A 27,960-nucleotide genomic window follows, 5' to 3' on the forward strand; every position below is an offset into this window, starting at 1 on the left:
TTATTTGTAGACTTTTTAATGATGGTCATTCTGACTGGCATGAGGCGATACCTCACTGTAGTTTTGATTTGCATTTCTCTAATAATTAGTGATGTTGAGCATCTTTTCTTGTGCCTATTGGCCATCTGTGTTTCTTCTTTGGAGAAATGTCTCAAAGAGGATATTTTAAAATCCCCTTTTCCTTTGTACTCATAAACTATTTTTCCATAGTGTTCTGATATTTTTAGTGGGCCCAGGAAATATGTTATTAAAGTTGCTTATTATCTTTCTAAAATTGAAATGATGCATCAATGAAGAAATATCTGTTTTTTCCCTAGAGAGTGCTTGGGAAAATGGGCCTGAGTTTTAAGAACATTGTCTTCTTAAAGAAACAATTATTTCAGAAAAGTAGATTTGAAATGTGTGTTTATACTTCCAAAAAGTATACTTTGTTGAGGGGAACTGGCATAGTAGTGAACATCATGGTTCTAAGAACAAAAAACTTTACAATTTGTATGGAAACACAAAAGACCCCAAATAGCCAAAGCAATTTTGAGAAAGAAAAATGGAGCTGGAAGAATCAGGCGCCCTGACTTCAGACTATACTACATAGCTACAGTATTCAAGACAGTATGGTACTGGCGCAGAAACAGAAATATAGATCAATGGAATAGGATAGAAAGCCCAGAGATAAACCCATGCACCTGTGGCCACCTAATCTATGACAAAGGAGGCAAGAATATATGATGGAGAAAAGACAGCCTCTTCAGTAAGTGGTGCCTGGAAAACTGGACAGCTACATGTAAAAGAATGAAAGTAGAACACTCCCTAACATCATACACAAAAATAAACTCAAAATGGATTAAAGACCTAAATGTAAGACCAGACACTATAAAACTCTTAGAGGAAAACATAGGAAGAACACTCTTTGACAGAAACCACAGCAAGATCTTTTTTGACCCACGTCCTAGAGTAATGGAAATAAAAAAAAATAAACAAATGGGACCTAATTAAACATAAAGCTTTTGCATAGTAAAGGAAACCATAAACAAGATGAAAAGACAACCCTCAGAATGGAAGAAAATATTTTCAAATGAAGCAGCTGACAAGGGATTAACCTACAAAATATACAAACAGCTCATGCAGCTCAATATCAAAAAAACAAACAACCCAAGCAAAAAGTGGGCAGAAAACCTAAATAGACATTTTCCCAAAGAAGACATGCAGACGGCCAAGAAGCACATGAAAAGATGCTCAACATCACTATTAGAGAAATGCAGATCAAAGCTACAATGAGGTATCACCTCGCACCAGTCAGAATGGCCACCATCAAAAAATCTACAAACAACATAAATGATGGAGAGGGTTTGGAGAAAAGGGAACTCTCTTGTACTGTTGGTGGGAATATAAATTGATACAGCCACTATGCAGAACAGTATGGAGGTTCCTTAAAAAACTAAAAATAGAGCTACCATATGACCCAGAATGTACCCTGATAAAACCATAATTCAGAAAGACACATGCACCACAATATTCATTGCAGCACTATTTACAAAAGCCAGGTCATGGAAACAACCTAAATGTCCATCAACAGATGAATGGATAAAGGAGATGTGGTACATATACACAATGCAATATTACTCAGCCATAAAAAGGAATGAAATTGGCTCATTTGTAGAGATGTGGATGGACCTAGAGTCTGTCATACAGAGTGAAGTAAGTCAGAAGAGAAAAACAAATATATATTAACGCATATATGTGGAATCTAGAAAAATGGTACAGATGAACCTATTTGCAGGGCAGAAATAGAGACACAGACATAGAGAATGGACATGTGGACATAGGAGAATGGGGAGAGGGGCTGGGATGAATTGGGAATTGGGATTGACATATATACACTACCATGTGTAAAATAGATAGCTAGTGGGAACCTGCTGTATAGCACAGGAAGCTCAGCTCCATACTCTTTGGTGACCTAGATGGGTGGGATGGGGGGTTGGGAAGGAGGTCCAAGAGGGAGGGGATATATGTATACATATAGCTGATTCACTTTGTTGTACATCAGACACTAACACAATATTGTAAAGCAACTATACCCCAATTAAGAAAACAAAACAAAAACATCATGGTTCCCCAAATCTTCCTAGTCTTAGTTTACTGGGATATAGTCTGTCCCTATCTAGATTTTTGTCTTTCTGCACCAGGAGCCCTGTGGGAAACAGTCCTTTCAAAGGAAGCCAAATCTAGATCTGGATGCTACAGAACTTGGAGATCAAGAGATGTTACCAGAGGTCCTGCAGACTAAGCCTTCAGTTTCACTGACTCTAGGAACATAGCTTTTTGAGCTGAAAAGTACAATCACAAGTACTGAATCCAGTTTCCTTTTCTTAATGAGGAGACAGAGACTTTCCTAAGAGCAGAGCTTGTTTAGGACAGCGATGCAGTTCAGGTGACTCCTTCACTTATGCTCTTTCCACTACTTAAAAACTGAAGCATAGTTGCTTAGAAGGTGTTAATTATCTCAGTCTCAAGAAGTGTGACTTTTGGGAATTCCTTGGTGGTCCAGTGTTTAGGACTCAGAACTTTCACTGCTGAGGGCCCGGGTTCAATCCCTGGCTGGGAAACTAAGATCCCACAAGCCATGTGATGTGGCCAAAAAAAAAAACAGGTGTGACTTTCAACTGTTAGGGCTAAAGATTTTCCAAACCATAAATCATATCATCAGCAATCTTTTAACCTATGAATCCTACACTTCATATTTTCCCCCATTTTGTCCACTCATTCAACAATCTGAAAGGTGGTAACCTACTAAGGGCAAGCACTCTCCATTTTTATAGATTCTTGACATTCTATTTCAACTTCCAAAAAATGAGGTTAGAGAACTGTCTTAAGTGTAAGATTTTAAGAAATTCTTCATCTTAAAGTTTGAAAGGAAATCTTAGGTTTCCATGCCCTAATGATTTAAATTATAAATTAGCTTCAGAAAAATTGTTTTCTTTCTGTATCTTATTCTTTCATCACTCTGTCCCCCTTTTTTTCTAATGTACACTGAATTTCATTTGGATTTTGATTGTTTTTCACTGAATTATAAATTCTGTATGTTGAAAAATATTGACTAAGAAAATAAGTATAATATTATAAATGTTATAACTACTTCTTTCCTTTCTTTTTTTCTTTTCTTCTTTTACCTATGCAGACACAATCATTATATTGCATATCAGGAAAATACATTAGCAATGTTTTCAGTATTACTGTTTTATAAACCTAAATGTCCTAATATCTATAAGTAATCATTATCACAAAAAGTAAGGACATACTGGGACTCTTTGCTTCACCATCCCTCTTCAACCTGAAATTAAGGTTGATGAATTAAACTTATCAACAAAACCATCATGAATATTTAGAGGGAAGATAGAAGTAAAATCATTTCACAGTCCATTTACTAGTGTACATTTCAGCTCTTGCTAAAATTTTGAGACAGTTTCTTTTAAAATAACTTTTTAAATAAGTAAATTCAATGTGCTTCTCTTTAGGAGTTGTTTAGCAGTGTTATAATAATGTGATTCCCTGCACAGGCCAAGCAGTCCTTGTTCAATAGTATTGTTCAGGGATATCTCAGTGTCTTCATATTGACTGTCTACTCCTTGTTTGCCTAGTTTAATAAAAGGTGCACATTGCCTGCTTTGATTCAGAAACTGTCAACACAATTGGAAAACTCATCAGATTCAGCAAGAGCAGAACAGTCTGCTACGTGTCCCAGCTGAGCCTTGTGTAGATTCTAGGCTGCTAAAAATTGCAGTGTCATTGACAAGGAACCAGTATGATCTATTTAGAATAACCAGCCAGGTTTTAGATGATAATTTCTGACAGAATCTAATTTCTTCTACCTCTGCATAGAAGTTATCACTGCAGTCATTTTCATATTTTTTCACTTTGTTTTAAATTTTCTTCTTACATTTTAAAATAAGGGTATAACCTAGTATAACTCTTCTCCAAAGGATGACAGCCTACAGCTATCGTAAAACCATACTGTTAACAAAATTCTCTCTAGTTAATTATCACCCCTTCATATCCTAAAACAATAAGCCTCATTTAGTCTTTTAGACAAAACACCCCATATGCTCCTGGCTCCCTGTCAGTCCTTGACTAGGGAATCAGAAATACCTATAAAACAAAACTTCCCACAAAAGACATGTTAATGAAGATAAAGGTTAATATAAAGCTTTCATAGGTCACATATATGACAATTGGAGCTCACTCTTTGACTTGACAAGGCATTGTTTTAGATGCTGGGAACATATGGAAAAAAGAAACAGTTCCTGCTCTTGAACTCGGCTTGCCCAGCTGAGAGACTGCAAGTGTTTTGTAGTGGCCAAAGCAAAGGGGAAACAGGATGCAGCCAGAGGTGAGGACTGAGAGCCAGGGTCATGGTGAGCCACTGCAGAATTTCAGGAACGTGATCACAGTTTCACATCAGCAGGATTGCTTTGGGTGCACTACGGGAGATGACTGAGGAAGGAAAAGGGGAGACAAAAAGACTAGTTAGGCGGTTGTTGCAGTGATCAAAATGAAAAATAAATCATTTGAAGAGAGGATTAAAACTGGAGCAGATTTAAAATATATGAAGGTGGTGGAATCAACGTGTCTTAAGTTAATTTTGAGCACCCGGAAAGGCAAAGGCCCAGATGACTCCCTGATCTCTGACCTAAATCACTGGAAAAAAAATGGTACCCTTTTCAGAGGACAGAAATGCCAAAGCAGGGGCTTTCCTGGTGGCACAGTGGTTAAGAATCCACCTGCCAATGCAGGGGACACGGGTTTGAGCCCTGGTTCAGGAAAATCCCACATGCCGCGGAGCAACTAAGCCTGTGCGCCACAACTACTGAGTCTGTGCTCTAGAGCCCAAGAGCCACAGCTACTGAGCCCACGTGCCACAACTACTGAAGCTCTCACGCCGCAATTACTGAAGGCAGCATGCATACAGCCCATGCTCTGCAACAAGAGAAGCCACTGCAATGAGAAGCCCGCGTACCACAATGAAGAGTAGGCCCTGCTTGTTGTAGCTAGAGAAAACCCACACGCAGCAACGAAGACCCAACACAGCCAAAAATAAAGTTAATTGATTAATTAATTAATTTAATTAATGCCAAAGCAGGAACAGGGTTAGTTTTGAACAAAAAAAAATCATGGCACCTATATGACAACTTTATGAAGTGTTATGTCCCATAGACAATAGATGGAGAAATCTGGAGAGAAAGCTGAGCTGGAGCTGCAAGCATAAAAGTCATGAGCAAGTAGGTGAGAGGGAAAGCATGGAGTGTGTAAATGTGTAAGAGAGGCTCAAGAGCTAATTCTGGGAGAATGAGGTATGTGGCTCAAGACTCAGGACAGATTTTTTTTTTTTTAAGTGAAACCCCTCAATCTAACTTTAAACAAGAACCTAATGTTCATTTTATTTTATTTTATTTATTTATTCTTTTTCGGTACGCGGGCCTGTCACTGTTGTGGCCTCTCCCGTTGCAGAGCACAGGCTCTGGACGCACAGGCTCAGTGGCCATGGCTCACGGGCCCAGCCACTCTGCGGCATGTGGGATCTTCCCAGACCAGGGCACGAACCCGCATCCCCTGCATGGGCAGGCAGACTCTCAACCACTGCACCACCAGGGAAGCCCTCAGGACAGATTTTTCGCTACCACTATCATGATTCAGAGGCTACCAAGGTGATAATATTAGTCCATTCTTCAGGGCATTATTAGCTATGTGATATTGACCCAATCTGTTCATTAGTTTGAGCTTCAGTTTTCTTACCTACAAAAGATGTAGAACCACACTCACATAGGTATCTTGAGATCTAAATAAGGTAAGCTGTGTTAAAACACCTAGCCCGGAAATTGACATATATTAAGCTCTCAAAGTTTTATATGTTACTTGAATCCGAAGCCAGAAAGATCACAGAAAATTTAACTCATGGTCACTCCAGCCCCAAAATTGCTTCTCCTCCTTTGTCTTCTATCTTTATTAGTTGACCAAGCCAAAAACCTAGAAGTCATTCTTCTCTTCTCCCTCTACTTCCATACCCAATTTCACCCTAATCTCGCATTCCTGTCAGATCAGTCTATTTCTTGTACCCCACATCCACTGCTTTCACTAAGGCCATCCTGACCTCTCTCCTGGATCACTGCAAGCCTCCTTCAGGCTTCCCACGCCCTCTGATGCACTCTTCACATTGCAGCCAGAGTGAGCTTCCAAAAGATAAATCTAATGTCATTTGCTTGCTAAAACCCTTTGCATAAAGTCTGTATTTATAGCATGTAAAATCATTCATGATCTCAAGAAATATAGTTTTTACTTAACTCTTGAGCCTCAAATCTCACCATTCCTCTCTTTGAAGACTCTATTCTAGCTTCAGAAATCTACTTTCATTCCCTGATCAGGTCACATCTCCTCTCTTGGACCCATCTAGTCTAGTCGACCCTGCTACCTTCTACATTCAGTTCACCTCCTCTGAGAAGCTTCCCCAAGACTGGGTTAGGTACTCCTCTGAAGTTTCCACAACTCCCTGTTCTACATGGCACTTACCATATTCAGACTCCTTGGTCACCTTCGCTAGATTATACATTTCCTAAAGACAGAAATATTTCTTACTCATTATGTTATCCCTTATACACGGTATGCTCAATAGTATATTTTAAGTGATTAGTATATATCTGTTTGGATAAATAAATTAAAAATCCTTTAGAAATTTGTTGTGTCTTTTAACCATCTTCGTGAATCATATTGCTTAAATCTCTTCTCTAGCTACCTTCAAAACCGGAATTTTTACGTGCGTGATCTTCAACAAATTAAACCTCTCTGTGTTTAAGTTCCTTGTCTGTAAACTGAGGATAACAATAGTACCTACCTCATAGTATTACTGTAAGGATTAAAAGAGTTGATGCATGTAAATCATTTAGAAATGGCACCTGGAAGTTTCCAAGAGCTCTCAGTAATTGTTAGCTGTTATTATTATTGTCACTGTTACTGTAGTTATTAATATTTTCCTATAAGGTGGGAACTTCATGTTTGACATCTGTCATGAACCAGGGCTCAGGACATAGTTCACAAAGTCACAAGTTAAAGAACAGAGGAAGCTTTAAAGCCAGAGGTCAGCAAGAAGCAATGTCATGAGTCCCTTAACCTCCCATTCTCCCCACAGAAAGGCATTCTGGGACCAGACACGTTGCTGAACACATTATGGATAAAGGTTCCTGGTGAAGGACCACACTTTCTTGTCACTCTGTCTCCTTACAGGCCAGTCATGAGAGCAACTTTGTCAAAAGAGAGTAAACAGCCTGCTTGACACCAAGCAGGCTGGATGTGAGTGTCAGCTGTTTACAGGAGTTGTCTGGAAAAGTCAGCTCCCCAGCAGCTAAGGACGTTTGGGTCAATGGGAAATAGTAAACCTTCTGGACAGGAGTAAGAAACCACGTCTTTACAGGAAGCTGACGTTGGGTCCAGTGCCCTCTGTCTTAGAGAAGAGCAAGGCCCAATCTCACCTGGCCGTTGTCTAGCCAAACCAGGGAGAAATTATATCATTTTGAACAATACTACTTGATGCCCCAGTTTTTTACTAATATTTCCTTCTGAGGTACTTCAAATGCTGTCATGCTTCTGCTTTGAATCCATCTTGGGTAGCTTGAGACTCCAGGTTTTCTAAGAGTCTGCTCTCTATCAAGACAGATCCCAAAATTTCTTCTAATAGCTTTTGTTTTTGTCAATAACATTTATTAATGTGTCAGGTACCATACTAAGGGATGAGAATACAAAATATAGGGACATAATTCCTTCTTTTATGTATGTTTAGCCTGAGAGGAAGCAGATGAAATATTACAATACAATGTAACAGATGCAATAATAGAAATGTGTGCAGGACTCAGAAGCACTCAGAAATTACTCTGTTCAGCCAGAGATTACATTTTGCAAACTATGAAGTAAATACGTTTTTGATTTACCCAGAATATAAAGCTTAGGATCCAAATAAAAACATTGAAGCCCAATTAGCAGATGTATAACAATAGATAAAATGGTAATCATCACTCCTAAAATTACATCAGTTGATATAAAATTGGAGAGGAAGATGTTATCATGAGAACTGAAAAGCATTCCTGGGGAATGGCCAGAGGAAAAGTTTGGAAGCTGAAAGAAACAAAGTTCAAATTTCAGCTCTGCCACCTATGCTGTGTGAATTTAGGCAAGTTTCCTAACATCTCTGAGTCTAAATTTTCTCATTTAAAAATAGGTATAATAATAACTACCGTATTGAGTTATTTTAAGCAGTAAATGAAGAAAACTATGCAAAGCATCTAGCACATGATGCTCAATAAAGGCAGCTAATTTTTTTCTCAGCCTATAACTTCACTTGTCATCTATTTGATTCTATGCACTTATAATTAGGTAACTGTGAAATCGACTAGAGAGCTCTCCTGGGGTGGGATTTTAAAGTCTTTCTATAATGGAGTTCTATCCTATTTTTCTTAGTTACTTTTCAAAACTATCCACAGTAGTTTTGATGCATTATAAGCATTTTTATACACATCCTGTTTTACTAAAATGTGTTGCAAAATGTCTTAAAATTCAAGCCTAGTTGGTAGCAAAAGTAGTCAGAAAACAGATGAGAAAAAATCCTATTCAATAATGGAATATAAAATGAACAGAAAAAAAGCTAGTATCCTGACAGGTTAAAGTGTTTTGGTCACAAAGACACAGATGGGATTATGAGACATTTCCTATTACTAAAAAAGCTAAAGCTTAGCAGTTAAGTGGTTCCTGAAGTTATATTTTTGCTTCTTTTTGCAGACTGCCTCTAGCATAAATTATAGATATTTTAGAGTCATGTCAAATATTGTCAATTAAAAAAGAAATTAAAATGAGATGTGTTTTTTTTATTATTATAGAAAATGAAAGTGTGTAGATGGTGGTACAATAAAGAGAGCACTGATAACAATATTTACACTTACATTTTTGTATTTCTGTTGTTGGCACAGGGAAGAGGTAAGCTTGAATTGTGCCTGTCTTTAAATATTCGTCTGTCCCTCAATTTTCCCACATCAAAAATGGGGGAAATATCAATGGAAAAGCTTGGGTCCTAGCCCACCAGACACCTCCATTTTGAGGGGCAGGGGGAAGATGCCTACACAGGACCATAAGATGCACCTTTTAAAAGACCTTCATTTTTCCTCACAAGGTGGCATTTTAGAGAGGGGAAGCTGTGGATTTCAGAGAGCCTGCCCTGCTTTAGGCAAATCCTGAGCCACAATCCTTTAAAAACCCTCCCAGAGAACCACCTAGTCTATAAAAATATGGTTCCAGTTCAGTGCCCTCTCTATGCAAAGTTTTTCTTTTTAACTGTTTAGTTAAATTTTAACAATTGGGGAATTTTGAAAACTGCTTTACACACTTCCTTGCCTTCTTAAAATAAAAGCAGACAAATGTTTAAAAAAAAAAAAAGAAAGGGGGTAAATAAACCCTTTCCTTTGTCTTTCTCCCAGAGATAATGTAAGAATAGTCACGTGAATACCTTTGAACACTTTATTAAAAAATAAACTACATAAATTCCAGATCAACTTTATTGCATTGTTAGGAAATTCCCAGTGGGTAGTATATTAAACAGAGAAATAGATAAATATCTTACCTCATCTTGTATGTGATTTCCTAAGTACAAAAAAAATAATAATAATACAGTTATCTTGTTGTTACTCTTAACTTTGGCTTCTTATCCTGTCCCTAAAGCTACACTGTCCTATAGAGTAGCCACTTGCCACATGTGGCTATTTAAAATTTAATGTCAATTAATTAAACTAAAACTAAAAATTCAGTTCCTCAGTCTTACTAGCCACACTTCAAATGCTCAATAGTCACATGTGACCACTTGCCACCATGTTGGACAGAGAGAACATTTCCATCATCACGGAAAGTTCTATTGGAGAGTACTGGCCCAGAGGATACTCAGGCTGAATGTCCTGTTGCTCTGTGGCCTTAAGCTGGGCACTGATAGCATTTCAAAGATTAAATGACCTTAAAAGTTCTGAAAGGACTTCATTATAACATCAGTGTCAGACTAAGGGAAAGACAGAAGTAAGTGAAGAAGAATTAAAGAGGCAGGGCTTCCCTGGTGGCACAGTGGTTAAGACTCTGTACTCCCGATGCAGGGGGCCTGGGTTCGATCCCTGGTCAGGGAACTAGATCCCACATGCGTGTCACAACTAAAAGTTCACATACCACAACTAAGGAGCCCACATGCTGCAACTAAGGAGCCCACCTCCTTCAACTAAGACCCGGTGCAACCAAATAAATAAAGAATTAAATAGACGGTAAAGAAGAAAGAAGGAAGGATGGCTACAAAAAGAATACACACTGACATTATTATAAAGGGATAAAAAATGAACCAGGAATTCAGTGCTTCTGCAGAAGTACAGTTTTACTTAAAACATTTGTCACATGTGGTTTGTATTAAATGCATCAATCTTAGACTAACTTTCTGATGTCCTAATTGGGTTTTGAGGCATTCCAGCTAAATCACACAAAAACTATTTCTGGACATTGGGATGAAATTTAACCTCCCATATGTATACCACAAGTTTAAAAACATATTTTTCCTCTCAAGGGGGGTCAGCAGATGCTATGAAGATACTTGCAATTCTTGTTCACAACTTTCGTATTTATCCTTGTCTGGACCACATGTACTCACAAGTAGTTTTCATGCTTACCAATGTTTTGGCTTCCACTTCCTGTATAAAAGGAATTATAACTTAGCATGTGTATTATTTGTCCCCCAAAGTAAGAGAATAACCTGTGTATGTTTGCATTTAGGTCATTCTGTCCATTGAAGAAGGTTACAGACTTCCGGCTCCCATGGGCTGTCCAGCATCTCTACACCAGCTGATGCTCCATTGCTGGCAGAAGGAGAGAAATCACAGACCAAAATTTACTGACATTGTCAGCTTCCTTGACAAGCTGATCCGCAATCCCAGTGCCCTTCACACCCTGGTAGAGGACATCCTTGTGTAAGATTCATAATGTTGATTTTTCCCCTTGACAATCATAATTTCTTTCAGGCTGCAGACAAGACTAACAGGTAAAGAGGAGAAAGTTTGCCTTGATAACTGTCTAGTTGTCTACCTTTTAGAATATTCTGTATAAACGATATTTTATTTATCAGCTGAAAAAGCAGTTTATTAACATTTTAAAAAACGATTTTTTTCCACAAGAAAACAAGTTCCCCTTTCCTTTTGTCCATATCTAATCTTTCGGAATCACTTTTTAAATATATTTTCCTGTGTGGGTCTATGGTATTTCTAATTGCTTTCTTGACTTACTGATTTTCTTCTTAACTTTATGAGAAGAAAATCTTATGTGTGTGTGTGTGTGTGTGTGTGTGTGTGCAGCCCCTTTAATTTTCTTGTCCATTCTATATTCTATTCCTCTCTTTGAAATGGCAAGCAAGACAGGGGCAATTTGTGAATCAGCCAGGAGCAAGGATGTCTCCTGCTGATATGATCACACCCAGCTGTTGTTACTTTCCATTGCTAAAACCAGAAAAAGACAGATGACAAGATAAGAAAATGAAAGCACTCATCCACCATTTTATAAAAGTCAGTAGCGTTGAGAGATCTACCCACTTCTCTCTGAAAAGCAATTATAAGAGGGAGAGTAGAAGAAAAAAAACCACTGCCATCTATGTCTGAACATATAACATTTAAAATATTGTTAAGTTGAAAATATATTTCTTTAGGCCAAATTGGACTTAAAAATAACCAAAGCATTTTCAAAGCTTACTTTCCTGACTCAGGAGATGGCCAATAGGATATACAGATGTTCAACTTTAGGTCACAAGTTCAAGTCAGTGCAGGTTTTAGTGACAATAAAGCCAAAGGCTCTTCAAGAACTACTTGAAACAGACCTCAGTTCATAGCAGAGCATAGAAGGTTTCACCTCTAAATCACTAATTGGCAGCCTCAGTAAAGTGAAGCCAAGCATGAAATAGCTAGAGATTAAACTATTATTCTAGCCCGTCTTCCCTAAAGCAGTCCAGCACAGGAGGCTGTAATGGTGGGAGTGGACGTGGGGGCCATTTTGAATTTTATCATAAAAGCAATGGGCAGCCATTGAAGGATTTTAAGCAAGAGAATGGCATGATCACATTTGCATTTCTGAAAGATCACTCTAGGGCTGATTTAGACTAAAAGTGTAAAACAAGGAACAAGACGGGAAACAGAGACAGTTATATGTTTTCAGCAATCCAAGCTAGGAAAGGTCAGGGCCTGACTTATGAAATGAGAATCAGTTTGGAGTCAGGAGATAAGAAAATGGATTTATTACTAGATAAGGAAAATGAATGTGCCTTGGTCATTGAGTGAACAAGGAAAGAGGAGAAAAGTATCAAGATATTTGTCAGGTTTCTTTCTTAGACAAGTTGGTTGATGGCATTACCACTGAGAGAGAGGGAGAAGGACAAGTTTTTGGAATAGAAATGAGACCATTTCATGCATATTGAGTGGAAAATTCCTGTGGGGTATCTAAGTGAAGATATCCAGTAGGCACTTATATGTATATAGGTTGAACTCAGTTAAAAAGATCTGGGCTAAAGATGTAGATTTGGAGATCATCAGCATATTGATTGTACCTGAAGCTTTAAGCGTAGTTTAGATAACCCATGGAGAATATAAAGAATGAAAAGAAATAGGAAAAGAATGCAAACCTTTGGAGCACCAAGATTTAAGAAATGAATTGAAGAAGTGTACCCAAAGGAGACTGAGAAAGAAGAGCCAGACAGGTAATCAGGAAAACAGGGAAAGCACAGTATCCTAGAAGCCAAAAAAAGGAGACAGTTCCAGGGAGTTTAATGTCCAAGGCTTTATGAAGCTCCCTTAAGATAAAAATGAAGTGTGTCCATTGGATTTAGCAACTATGTGTTTAGGTTTCATGGGCAGCCTTTGCAAGAGCATTTTCACTAGCATCATGTAAGACAGATTCAGTGGGGGAGGAGTGAATGTGAGGTCAGAGAGGGGCGCTATACAAAGTACCAAGTCCAGTACTGTTTTCTCAAAAAATCTGTATCTGAAAAGAAAGAGAAGTGGTTAGAGAAAATGTTTCTTGTGTTTTGTTTTTATATGTTTTATTGAAGAGATGAGCATGCTTTAATAATGAAGAGAAAGAACTACTAGAAAGGGGTCATGGAGTGAGTCTGAAATCATTTAATCTGGGCCTCTTGTGGTTTAGGGTCAACGGACTCCACAACCAGTGCCCGTCAACAGAGCTCTCTGACTGTTCTATGGCTGTAGACACAGGCAGGTAAGAGCCTTCTTTTTGAAGAAAAGCAGATAAAACAATTTCTTCCCTGCTTTTTCAAGATAATGAATCTTCCTCATATTTGGAAAATAACGATAAAGAATTTAAGGTGAGAAAATATCAGAAAGTCCAAATGAACCAGAGGTAAAGTCAGTATGAGGGCTGGTGACTGAGGGCCAGAAGTTATGCTTTAACTGGGTGGGCAATAATCCAGTGGACGGGCCAGAGAAAGGCAGGCTCCTCAATGGCGCCGCCACACGTGGGCCAGGAGTTGGGCTTTATATAAAGTTGGCAGTTTGATTCAATTCTAAAGTCTGATCTCTGGGACTTCCCTGGCGGTCCAGTGGTTAAAGACTTCACCTTCCAATGCAGGGGGTGTGGGTTTGATCCCTGGTTGGGGAGCTAAGATCCCACATGCCTCGTGGCCAAAAAACCAAAACATAAAACAGAAGCAATATTGTAAGAAATTCAGTAAAGACTTTAAAAATGGTCCACATAAAAAAAAAAAAATCTTAAAAAAAAAAAAAAGTCTAATCTCTGGGGGACCAAATGGAAGTTTTTGTGACTGATGTGCTGTCCTTGTTTCTGACAAAGACATATGTGCTACCCTTACTATACTCTTGTTTGGGAAACAAAAAGAACCAGAGTTCTAAGGGTATCATGCCTGAACCTTTATCAGTATTCTTGTTTTCAAAGCAGCCTGAGTGGGTTTCCCTTGTCCACCCCCTCACCCCCAATGCCACCCACCTACCCTGATCCCAGAGCACTGAGACCATTTAGGGAGAAGAGATGTGGTAGATTGGAGGACGGCAATGTTAGCTACAGAATGCCTGGTTTGCTTCATGCTTACAAAACTGTGACATTGCCACTCCATCCCCCAGATTCCAAAGCCCAGTCACTTGTCCCAGAGTGATGTTGGACTAAGGAAACATGATGGGGTATAGAACTGCAGTCTTTCCTCCCATGTATCTCTCAAGCAGGTAAAGGAGTCTAAGAGTATAATTCAGAGCAGCTCTTATTAAACTCTCCCGTACGCTCCTTTTCTCTAATATCCCCAAACTCCCAAAGTTCTCTCACACTCCTATACTGACATAACTCTCTTACCCACTAGGTCCCCATGGTTTTTCTTCCACGCTAATTGCTTTTTTTCTCAAGAATTCACCTGAGAAGGTTTTATCCATTCTCTTGACACAGTAGTAAGAGGGGAAGAAATTAAGGCGACAAAGAGGGGAGAGGAAAGCTGAGAAACCCACAGCTTCATCATTTTATACCAGCTTATTGGAAATTTCATAGACCTTATATCTGTAATTTTTCTTTCAAAAGACAGAATACCCAGTAGAAAGAAAAAAGTGTTGGTCAGAGAAGGCTTTTATTGTTTAGAACAACCACTCCAAATAATGCTGACATTCTTGTGCCTGACACACTCCCATGGGAGTATTCAGAGCCCCTCTTGCTTTCTCTGCTACTCAAGAAAGCATATGGATATATAAGTGAATGTAATGATATAAGTACAACCTTAAATCCAATTGATTGTAAAAAATAATTTGAGAAAGTACCTTAGTAATATAGGCAGTCATTCTTTCATGCATGAATTTCAAACTACCTTCATTTTCATTTACAGTACAATGATGCCTTATAGCCCCCTTTCAAAGAAATATCTAGAGCTGTCACAGCCCCTGGGAAAAGGGCCCAGCTTGAGACCAAGGCTACATGGAGAACAACGTGAGGAGCGTTGCCTGGCCACACCTTTTGAAACACCTCTTCTCCCTTTCCCTGACCCTCAGGATCAACCCAGAGGCAAGCATATTGCCATGGAATCCAGAGTCACATCTGGGGCCCGGTAGTTTAATAGCACAAAGTAGATTGATGACTAGATGGCTGTCCCTTCACCCAGCCCTACCTTCCCCACCCTACCTACATCGTCCTATACACGCACCCTCCCACCTCTTAACCCCCACCCCTGTTTCTTCCATACACCATAGCCTACTGCATGCACTAGGCTGAAGTCAGCTGGACAGTGCCTTTGGACAACGCTGCCGTGTAATAGGAAAATAACTCTTTCTTCCAATCCTGCTCCAGATCCCCAGCATGTCACTGATAAGAATTTTATAGATTATGGGCTCCTCGACAACATCAGCTAAAAGGTAGCATTCAGAAACAGGCAACAATTGACCAGATGGACCAGTCCATGACAGAAATCATATTCCACCCAGGCCAAGGCACATAGGAATATTCTCACTACCTGCTAGGCCATAATTAAGGATCTTATAATATTTTAGCTCTTAGGAGCTGGAACTACCACTTTCCTTAGTATGTATAAATTAACTGTTGAACTTTCAAGCACTTGGCTTCTGGTAATACGCGAATCATGAAGGTAAGGAAAAGCTCAAACCAGTATCATCTGCTTTAGAGAACTGCAAGTAAACATTATAAGACTAAATGGTACTACCTCCCTCCATCCAATTAATACAGCACCTGCAATGCTGTCTCCTGAGGGCAATAATTTTCAACAGTTTGTTAGAAATGTTTCTATTCATTTTGAAAACATCTTGCTAAGTGCTGCCTAGGCTGTCCATAATCATCACTTACTAAATTGTTTATCCCTATAAACCAAGTCATGGACAACTTGTTCTGTTTAATTTTTGTAACTAACAGTTTTACTGTTTGTTTTCCTGACAGAGGAATAACTGGCTGGCCAAAACTAGTGTTATAATTGAGTGAAAAGCAAAGCTTTGCGGAAGGAAGACAGAATATTAAGTATTAATCAGGAAGTGTGAAACTTCTACCCGTTAGAAAATCTAAATTCAATTCACATGAACTGTTGCCACAATATAATACTACTAATGTTAATACGAGTACTGATATTGATACAAGGTCTATGAATCATTAACAACAATAACTATTACTGCTACTTGTTGAGAGCCTACTATGTGCCAGTCATTGTACTAGGCACTTTTATCTGTCATGTCATGTAATCCTGTTATTATCTCCATCCCTCAGGTAAGGAAACAGAGACTCAAAGAGGCTAAATTTCCCAGGGGTACACAGCAAGTGATTACTAGATCAGGAATTTGAATGAGGTCCACCAACTGCAAAGTCCTTGTTCTTTCCACTGCACAGTATACAATCACCGCACTGTTTATGATTATAGGAAAAGAGGATACGTTTTTACATCTCCAGATAGATTTTCTCTGGACTTATCAGACTTCATCAATGGAGTATATTAAAATTCCAAAAAGAATTTGTAGCAGAGCACAGCCTGTTATTTTATGTTCTGCTAAGCAAATACAAGGATGTAGAAAATGAGTATGACCTCATTCATGGGAATAAGAAGCAAACACATAATCTGTATATTCCCCCAACTTTCTCCTACAATGCTCGGCCACTTGAAGAACATTACTTGAAAAAAGAAAGTAGTAACTACAACAAAATAAAGAAATGAGGAAACTATGGCAGCAACATGGTTTCACATTTACATCCTCAAGCATTTTTGTAGTTTGAATTTTTCCAGTGTTGGCAAATGTATGTTTTGCTTCTTTTCCTTGTTATGGCCGACATTACTAACCATCACAGCACTCCTTCTCACTGAGCCCAGATGCTGCCTCTGTATCTTTTTAAGACCACATTTTGATAACCACTGGCAATGAATTGTAGTTGGCATGTGATATGAAATCTATTTCTGTGCCTGTATTATTTACCCACAAAAAATAGGCTTTCCTGAGGTTCAGTGATCTGTTCCTCTGACTGTAGTGACCATGTGCTAAGAATGTACTCAGAATGTAGGAAATATTTAAGCAGTATTATGCCTACCCTGTATCTATCCTTCCTAATGTTTAAACACATCTATAATTTTAAAATTTGCTTTGAATTTCACTCCTTCATACTTTTTACCAATTATCAGCCTTATTATGAGAATTAAATAATCATGTCGATAAAAAACCTGAAGACTTACTGAAAATACGAGGCCGACAAAAAATAACTCAGGCTCCCAGTTTAGCACTGAGGAGCGTCAGATTGTTTGGAACAAAGAGATATTGCCCACAAGCATGAAATAGTCACAAGATTTATGGCATGGTTCTATGCCCTTAGAATTTTATAACATCTTGTGCAAAATTTCACTTTAAAATTTTAAAAGAATATCAAAATTGTTTCATTAACTTGTGTTCAAGTTGACGATTAGGCCTAATTATAGGGAGGGCAATGTTTTATTTTTTAATCTGATTAGATAAATTCTTCCTTCAAAGGTTAGGTAGGTAGTTTGTGTAGTAAATAGTGTGAAGTGTAGTCCCTTAGTCATGAGATGAGAAACTCATGTAAAAACAGTGATATTGAATAAGATAAATGTTGCTGTTGTGGTTCTAGGTCCCTTATCCCTGTGCTGCCTCACTCACCTGTAACTGCCTCTTCCACTCTGAAACCTATCAAGACAGATAAGCAAACATTTTTGCAATGTGAGGAATAAACTAAATAAACAGCATATTCATTAATAGGCTGACCATTACAGCAATAAGCTCTTACTCTTCCATTTAATGAGTTAAATGAAAGTAGATTATCCATCATGAATCAGCCATTATGTCATGGACCAAACTTTTCTGTAGAGAATATTCAAATCTAAATTATCACTTATTTAATAAATTGCTTTAATACTTTCAGCATTGTGCTAAGGCCTACAGAAAATAAAAAGATATATGAGAGATGATTCCTGCCATCAGGGAGTTTTAACTTACTCTTTAAAAAAAACATTCTTCTGTCTTATGGATTTTTCCCAAGGAAGTAATTCAACTGAAGCATAAAGATACATGTTCTACGATTATATAATCATCTGTAATAAATTTAATAAGGTTGCTAGCAATTTAAGAGTCTGACTCAGGGAATTAATAAATTATTAAGCATCAACCTACAGAATACTATACACTCACTTGACTATTAGTTATGAAGACCACTGACATATAGAAAATGTTCATCAGTATGTGAAATAAAGGCAATACAGAATAGAATGGACCCTATCTGTACAGTTCTGCTAACCATATATAAATATAAGAGCTAGGAAGAAGTTATGTTAGAGTGGTAAGGAGAGAAAAGCCTTTATGCATGTGATACTTTCATATTAAAACAAGATCCATATGGTAATTCTATTTTTAGTTTTTTAAGGAACCTCCATGCTGTTCTCCATAGTGGCTGTATCAATTTACATTCCCACCAACAGTGCAAGAGGGTTCCCTTTTCTCCACACCCTCTCCACCATTTATTGTCTGTAGATTTTTTGAGGATGGCCATTCTGACCGGTGTGAGATGGTATCTCATTGTAGTTTTGATTTGCATTTCTCTAATGATTAATGAGGTTGAGCATCCTTTCATGTGTTTGTTGGCAATCTGTATATCTTCTTTGGAGAAATATCTATTTAGGTCTTCTGCCCATTTTTGGATTGGGTTGTTTGTTTTTTTGATATTGAGCTGCATGAGCTGCTTGTAAATTTTGGAGATTAATCCTTTGTCAGTTGCTTCATTTGCAAATATTTTCTCCCATTCTGAGGGTTGTCTTTTGGTCTTGTTTATGGTTTCCTTTGCTGTGCAAAAGCTTTTAAGTTTCATTAGGTCCCATTTGTTTATTTTTGTTTTCATTTCCATTTCTCTAGGAGGTGGGTCAAAAAGGACCTTGCTGTGATTTATGTCAAAGAGTGTTCTGCCTATGTTTTCCTCTAAGAGTTTGATAGTGTCTGGCCTTACATTTAGGTCTTTAATCCATTTTGAGTTTATTTTTGTGTATGGTGTTAGGGAGTGTTCTAATTTAATACTTTTACATGTACCTGTCCAGTTTTCCCAACACCACTTATTGAAGAGGCTGTCTTTTCTCCACTGTATATTCTTGCCTCCTTTGAGAATGGACTTGAGGATATGGGGAGGGGGAAGGGTAAGCTGGGACGAAGTGAGAGAGTGGCATGGACATATAAACACTATCAAATGTAAAATAGATATCTAGTGGGAAGCAGCCGCATAGCACAGGGAGATCAACTCGGTGCTTTGTGACCACCTAGAGGGGTGGGATAGGGAGGGTGGGAGGGAGGGAGATGCAAGAGGGAAGAGATATGGGGACATATGTATATGTATAACTGATTCACATTGTTATAAAGCAGAAACTAACACACCATTGTAAAGCAATTATACTCCAGTAAAGATGTTTAAAAAAAAAAAAAAAATATATATATATATATATATATATCCATAAATAAATAAATAAATAAATAAAAATTAAAAAAAAAAAAAACAAGATCCTACCTTGGAATAGTGTTTCTCAAAGTATAACTTTTCTTGAAGTATTTTTAATAGGTCTCTTTCTTTTATATTTACATGATGAATATAAAATATGGAAAACTTCTGAGGATAAATACCTTCCTGCTTTTTAATGGCAGTTTTAATACCTCCTGGTAACCTAAGAACTTTCTAATTTAAAATACTAATACTATTATGAACTCAAAGGGCTCATTAGAATCAAGACTTCTTGGCTCTATCAGTGCTATTCATTTTCACATATTTAGATATATTGAGGGTATGTGTTTATTGCACCTTAAACTATACTATTACCTATTCTAGCTATACTGCAGCCCTTTCTCTAATCTTAATTGACCATAATTTATACCTGGAAGAATTTCCTAATTCTACCCCCTCCTCATTTTTCTGAGGAAAGTAGTAGACCTTTGACCTTCTGTTCTACAATATGTACTTTTTTTCTGTGAGGTTTTGCTGTAAAGACATTTCTCAGGTGGGAAGCTCCCACTAATCACCAAATAGCAGAAATTTTTACATGCTCAGCAAATAGCAGACTGAATTTATCATTGTACATGGCTGATAAGAAAGGGCGTTTATTGTTTATTAGGTAATATTCCAGAGAATTCATGTGAGGGTGATGGCACCCCACCCTCAAAACCAGAAAATAGCAGCATTTTTCAACTTCATTATAAGGTGAAAGAAAAGTTATTGCACAGTGGCTGTGAACAATGAGGGAACACTGACCTTCCTAAATCAACTGTCAGTGCGGGCGTATAACGGCCAAAGTGTAACTAGGTTACTAAAGATGTGTGGAGAGAAAGGGAATTATGGTATTGAAACATTCTAGTAGCAAATAGTGGATGCTTTTCAACAGAGAAATAGGCCATTTAAGTCATTTAGTATACAGAATGTCCTTCCATGACCTTTCTATACTAAGGACGTAAAATTAGCAAATTACATTTCCACTCACCAATTATATGAATTGTGAAAGCTCAAGAGTTATTCCAGCATTATCTCAGGAGAGAGAAGTGGAAGTCATTTGACTGTGTCTGTTCATCAAGAATGGCATAGGAGTATGAAGGGAAAGTCACCTAAACACATCCTTTTAGTTTGGTTCAGTTTCAACAGATTTCTCAGACAAGTAATTAAAAGACATGAGAGCCATAGTGTTTTGAAATAGAACATTCAGCTTCCTAACGTATATTGTTTTATTTATGTTAATAAGCAATAAGGATACCCTGGGCACTTTGATATTTAAACTTGGTCAGTGAACATACTACAGCACTATTCCTGAAGTATGTTCTGTAGGAAACTGGTCAGATAGTTTAGGAAAATAGTGCAGAAGCTATTTTGAATCCTCTTATGTATTCATACTGCACATTAGGATAGTGAAGGCTCTAAAAAATGCCACAATTAAAAACCCTGTTTAACTCTGTTTGACATGGAGAACTTAATTGTTTTTATTGATATATGAACTGTTATTTATTTGATAATTCTTATTAATATAAACACCTCTAGGAAACTAAGAAATATAGCAACCGTTAAAGTGTTTATTGGTAGATGCCATGATAGCTTTTCAACCTTTAACATAACTAAACTTTGTTTAGGGTCAAATCATGAATCATTCTGATATTAATTAGAATGAAACAGCCCATAATCCAATAGCATTGCAGTTTTTAGTACAGGAAAATAAAATGTGGCTTTACAGCCTCCAAAATAGGAATTATGGTAACAGAATTGAGTAGTGGCTAAAAGGACACAAGTCACTGTGAAGAGTAACCAGATTCCATATGGACTACAGTATAATCACAAGATACATGCATTTAGTTTATGCAAATTTCAATTATATAGAAAGAGCAATAATCCCTGGATTTCCCTGTCATCCTTCTTCACCCCCCTGTCCACCTTCAACTAGAATCCAGTTTAGAAAAGTAGAAGTCAATGTAGAATCAAAGAAAAACCAAAGAAATGAATTTTAGGTCTTTAGTAGGGACTTTTCCTAAACAATTCCAAGGGGCATCTTTCAGGGTCTTCAGGAGTCATACAGTGTACAACTTGTATGCCCATATATTATGTACATCTCTGGCTTTTGTGCTCCTAAAGACCCGAGTCCTGGTGATATACCTATATGTATCTATGTCTATATATTCACACATTCACTAGCCTTTTCAAAATAATACCTTTATATTATTTTTATATTAAAACTACAAAAGTATCCCCAACTGGAATGCCCTTATGCATCAGATCTTAGGACCAGAAATACAGATTTCTGTATCATTACTTTAAGATCCATCAATGACGGATTCCTTTTTCTTGTTAACCCAAGCTTGCATTGATTTTGCTTTAGTTTTGTGCTTTATTAATATCTGTGCTTTGGGCTGTATTACCCTATACTTGGATGTATGTAAATCTTATTCATGCAATTGAGCTCTATGACAGCAGAAATTACTTTTTAATAAATAATAAATTCTTGTTGAATGTTTGAGGACAAATAAATGGAGACTTGATCAATGAATTCACCATTAAAAAAAGAAGGGGCTATCATAGCAAATGTGAAAAAGGGGACTTCCCTGGTGGCACAGTGGTTAAGAATCTGCCTGCCAATGCAGGGGACATGGGTTCGATCCCTGGTCCAGGAAGATCCCACATGCCGCAAAGCAACTAAGCCTGTACACCACGACTACTGAGCCTAAGCTCTAGAGCTCACTTGCTGCAATTACTGAAACCCGCCCCCCTAGAGCCCGTGCTTCTCAACAAGAGAAACCACCACAATGAGAAGCCCGCGCACTGCAACGAAGAGTAGCCCCTGCTCGCCACAACTAGAGAAAGCCCGCGCGCAGCAATGAAGACCCAACGGAGCCAAAAATAAATTTAAAAAAAATGTTTAATGTGAAAAAGGCCAAAGGGCATAGACTCAGTGGCAGGTCAGAAAGCGTATGAGTGAATAGCCTGTGGCTAGTTACTTTCTTTTGGGGTATTCCTCAAATTTGAAAACAGAATTTCATGCAAGAGAAAAAAGTAAACAGAAGTTAGCAAGATGTGGGTTTTCTCAAGATACATCAAGTATAAGACCTAGTAGTGGCAAAAAGCAGGAAAAGACAAAAGAAACTGACAAGTGAAACTGACCGGGTATAAGTGGCTGATTTGAATATGATGGAAAAATTTTAAATCTCTAGTTTTCTATGGAGGATGAAAACATTTGATGTAAGAATACTGTAAAATTTAAAAATAAAGTTGGGTATTTTTTGCTTTATCTGGCTTTTAAATGGTCTCCATGCTTGTTTGTTTGTTTTTTCCTTGTAGAATGCCAGACTCCCCTGGTGAAGTTCCTGAATATCCTTTGTTTGTGACGGTCAGTGACTGGCTGGATTCTATAAAGATGGGGCAATATAAGAATAACTTCATGGCAGCAGGGTTTACAACTTTTGACCTCATTTCAAGAATGAGCATTGAGTAAGTGGTGCTATGTTTATTACTATATTTAGATGCTCCAGTCAGTAGATTATAAATTCAAATACTATATCAAGAACACCATAGTTAAACTACCTTCCCTAATACTAGGATGGTGTTTCCACATCTTTCCTCACCATTTCTATCGATCATTCTAGTGAAATTTGGACATTACACTTTTAACTATTTTCCTTTGAAAGAATATATTTAACTCAAAAAACTATTTAAAATTTTAAATGCTTTCTAAAATGCATATTACTCTTGTTCACATCATAGACTTTACATCAACATAGTTTTACCTTAGCAAATTATTTTTGACTCGTATACTAAATCAATTCCTATTACTTTCATCAAATGTAATAATTGTAATAATACAATATTATGTTATCTCAGAGCTTTTTCTCTATGTTATAATGGTCCAGCATTTTTCCACTTTCTCAAATGCTATCCTTTCATGGTGCAGTGAAAATGCTCGACATGTGCTTAAAAGAAAGATACTAAAACTAGTAGGTGAAGCCATATGAAATTGCCATTGTTGTAAAATAGTAATGGTAAGTTCATACTGTTCAACATAATACAATGGCATTTTTTCAGATTATTGAAAGACCATGACAATTAAAATGGAGTCCACATTATACTTTCTATCCTACATGCTACTTTGCTAATACTGTTGAAAATTTATATAATTACATAAAACCCTTGGGCTTATGAAATATCTGAACATTAACATCAGTACCTGAATTCTTTGTATCCTTAAATCTGAGGTTGACCTGACGCATTCTCTGGCACCAGGGTTAAGAAAAAGGTAACGAACTCCTGTTGTTCATTTATATCTCTGCTTAAACTCTCATTTTACCAGGTGTACAATTTTTGGCAAATCTGACATGGGGCACATTTACCATATCTAAATGTTCATTTCCTCTCTGTCATACCTACTAGATCTAAATGTTCATATTCTCTCTTTCTCTCTCTCTCTCTCTCTCTCTCTCTCTCTCTCTCTCTCTCTCTCTCAATCTCTCACAGTGATATTAGAAGAATTGGAGTCATACTCATTGGACACCAGAGACGAATAGTCAGCAGTATACAGACTTTACGTTTACACATGATGCATATACAGGAGAAGGGATTTCATGTATGAACGTACTACAAGCACCTGTGTTTTGTGCCTCAGCATTTCTAAAATGAAAGATATCCTCTCTACTACCCTCTCTTCTGATTCTCCAAACATCACTTCACAAACTGCAGTCTCCTCTCAGACTACGGGCACACACCCTTTGTTTATGCTTCCAACCTGGATTTAAAAATCACTCATCATAGCTCCTCTCTGAATAACCTGCAAATAAAACCCTGGCGCACTGCAGATTATCATTACACAATGGTAAATAACTCAGCATGGATATGTAACTTTGTATAATTGTATTTCGGAAGTGTTCAAGGACTTAACCCAAAGGAATTTGGGGTTAATGATGTATTCAGAGTTTGATGGTAGATTAAAAAGAAAGAGTTGACCTTTCTTTCATGTTTTGTGATCAAGTAGCTTCCAAACTGACATGAATATTTATTTTTTAGATAATTATATTCAACTCTGTGGGTCATATCGTTAACTCTATCCTACAATACTTTACCTGTCAAAGCCTGATGTTGTTAGAATTATTTGCAGAAAAGACCAATGATTTCATGTAGTGAATTCTTGTCAAGTGTGACTGTGGTGAGAAGGAAGTTATCAGGGAGGGTGAGGGAGAAACATACTGTGCTTTTAAAACTTCTTAAGTCTTGGTTTGTCTTTTTTTTAAATTAACTTTTTAGTGTCCTACATATTTCATAGTAGGTGGTAGTTTAGAGGCAGGCTTTCCCCTCTAATTTTTTACTAACTATAGTATATTTCTCTACTGCCTTATGAAGATCACCCCTGGAGAGACCAAGAGTGAGTCCATTGCTCTAAAGGCTATAAATAGAGTGAAGCATGGAATAATCCATGACTGTTTCCTTGGTTCATCTTCACAAGTTTGCAAGAGTAATTATCAAAGCATTAAGAAAATTATTCTCAGCAGAATTGCTTTGAATAAAAGATCTATGATTATAGCCTTAGATTAAACGTAAAAAGATTTTAATTTAAACAGAATTTTATGATAGTTACATGGTGGCCCAAGAAAATAAACACATCGAGCTGTCTAATATTGGTACATTTTGCAAGTTTAAGAATTTTTATGTTTTGTTCATAAAAATAAGTTACATGAACATGCTGAGCTGTTTTCCAAACCTTCCAAGAGACAAGTATGCCGTTGCATACACCAAAGAGGGTATAAACGGATCTAGCACATGAGCATATATGAATTGTGTGTAACCTGAGTCCTTGATACAGTAACATAAAAATGTATACACAGCTAAGGTGTGTTGTTGCCATAATCTTCTGGAGGCTGCAAAAACAGTCAAATATACTTTTCATTGAATTAAGCTGAGTCAGCTTATCAAAACAGTAGTGTCATATGAACAAATTCAATTATAAAATCAGCTGTTCCCGGTGAAACTAAAAAAATGACTGCTGTGCTAGGTGGAAGAGTAGTGAGAATGTCTTAAGAGAAGAAAAGAGCCGGTTGTCTTGAAGATGCTGATTTAATATAAAAATTAAGTTTTATTTGATCCCGCAGATAAAGGTGCCCTACCCACATCCTCAAATTCCTACCTAAATTACATTGTTTGGTGATAGTAGTTTTCTTGCTATAAAAGGAGTCTCGATTTTTCTTTTTTCCTATTTTAAGATTTGTTGATTGTCCCATTAGACTAGACCCTTCCACATGTTTTCTTTTGTTGATTTATCTTCTGATTTTTGCCTACCACAGCTAAAATTTTCTCATTTCGAAAAAAACAGAGAGAGCTAGAAGGAAGAGTCTTTAAAGTATTCCTTAAAGTACAATAAAAAAGAAAAAAGTGGGAAATCCATCACTTTTTAAGTAAGTGTGTCAGAAATAGCTAGCAACATTTTCCAGCCATCACGTGCATGGTCATGCATCACTCACAGACTGTCTGCAGTTTGCTTGTTACATTTACACAAATCTGGATACATTTAGAGGAAATATAAAATTTCCATATTTACCTATCTTCAAATATATATTAAATAAGAACAGATGTAAAGCAGATTAAATTTATTAATCATATATATTTATTTTTATAATACAACAAAAAACATATTTAGAAAATAAGGAATAGAATAATTATGGTCTTCCATAGGACTCTGTCAGCAACATCTGTATACTTTGATGAAATAAATTCTATAAAGTATTTAAACGTCTATGGAATGGGCATTCAGTGCTTGCAAGATTTAAATTCTCTGTTAAGAATTTTTTTCTTCAAAAATCCAATGATCCTATTCTATATCTGGTTAATTCATACTTTGTTTTCCTTCCCAAACATCTTTCTGTAGTATTATAAAACTGCCTTTTCACTTTGTCTCTTACCCCCAATCCTCTTTAAAACTTACATTTATATTTTTTGCAACTGTAAGCATGATAATCTTTAGTGTAAATGTGAACCTCATCATGGTCAGAGCAAGGTATGCGAGATTAAACAGAAACATTAAAAAATAAGTATATCTATTTCTTTATTGCCTACCAATCACAGATTTGAAAATTTTACATGAAATAGTTTGAGATTTACTAGTGCATATATTCAGTAATTAAAGCTGTTTAATATTCATAACATAGAATGTAATGATAGAAAATGAGTAACATCCATAAATCACAAGCCTCCAAAAATAATCTTTAATAACTAAAATATGCATATATAGTCATGTACCTGCTTTATTTTAAATTTCCTAGTCTATACTACTGAGGGGCTTTTTAGATTTTGAAAATCAGACAGCTGAAGGAAACATTTTTTAAAATTTTCTACGTGGTCAGTTTCCAGCCTATAGTCAACTCATTATCTCATAGTATATATAAGACATAACTGGGAAAAAATGTAAAAACAATGTACAATCAAGAAGAGAGATTAGATATGTAAATCATTATACTAAGAAAACCATCAGAAGTTGCAAAGCTCTTGGCTTAACAGGAATCAAGAATTATAGCACGTTTGCACTGAGTTATAACTTGATAAATGTTATGCATGCCATAATCAAGAAAGATTTATCTTATTTCACTCTGTATTACTCTTTAAAATCTATCCAACTAAATACCTGAAAAAAAAAATTTTCCAGCCACAGCTTTAAGGCCCAACTCAGCCCATGAAAGGAAAACAAATCCAAATTTAATCCTTGAAAAGCAGTCTTTACAGGAGGTCTTCTGAAGATGTGGTGAAGAATGAATTATATTACCTATCTCCCAACAACAATTTTCTTAAAAAGCCATTTTAATGTTTTTCCCTACCAAATTTCTACTCTGTAAAGCAGTCAGTTAAATCTCTTATCTCAAAATGTTCACCAATACTAGGTATTTTGGGTCCTACCACATTAATGGGAGCATTTACACATACAGAGGGTATGAATTCTGGCTTTTCATTAACTGGAAATTAAGTGCTTTGGAAAGTAATTTCAAAATGGATGAAGATGATCCTTTCCTACTGCTTTAGCTAGGGAAACGTGTTATTAATTTAAAAGAAATTAATATTTTATGAATCAAAAACTGTTATCAACTCACAGTTGTTGTACATGTCTTTATATAACAAAGAGATTAGAAGAAGATGTAATCACTTCTTTTAGTATCATCAACTTAACTTTTCCAAGTTCAAATTCCATTAAGTATCAAAGACTCATATTAACTTTCGATCCAAAAATATTTTAGTGCTTTTTATATGAAGACTCCAAAAGGTAGAGGAGCACACTGTGTCAAATTGATGGTATTCTTCCATTAGAACACTGGGCACTGAAGTCATCCAGCTTTTAGTTTTTATTTTCAACATTTTCAACAGATTTTCAATTTTTTATAATAATGTTCAATAAAG

At 36.8% G+C, this 27,960-nt stretch overlaps 1 protein-coding gene across 4 annotated transcripts in view; it reads left to right on the forward strand.

The window, feature by feature from the left end:
• The window catches only part of EPHA6 (EPH receptor A6), a gene marked incomplete at its 5' end in the record, with an annotated part of 867,182 nt that extends 839,251 nt beyond the window's left edge, over positions 1-27,931 (forward strand). For 2 of the 4 annotated variants that reach the window (XM_081234488.1, XM_081234489.1), the window contains 4 exons: positions 10,828-11,021; positions 13,237-13,308; positions 22,876-23,025; positions 24,046-27,931. In XM_081234488.1, coding sequence (XP_081090614.1) covers positions 10,828-11,021; positions 13,237-13,308; positions 22,876-23,025; positions 24,046-24,160 — 531 coding nt within the window. In that variant the 3' untranslated portion in view covers positions 24,161-27,931. The remainder of the gene's footprint in view (positions 1-10,827; positions 11,022-13,236; positions 13,309-22,875; positions 23,026-24,045) is intronic. The other 2 variants (XM_081234490.1, XM_081234491.1) reach the window with 1 other exon arrangement.
• Between the last annotated feature and the right edge of the window lie 29 nt (positions 27,932-27,960).

Source organism: Mesoplodon bidens, assembly GCF_964165515.1.
Source record: "Mesoplodon bidens genome assembly, chromosome: 5".
In the NCBI taxonomy this organism is placed as follows: domain Eukaryota; kingdom Metazoa; phylum Chordata; class Mammalia; order Artiodactyla; family Ziphiidae; genus Mesoplodon; species Mesoplodon bidens.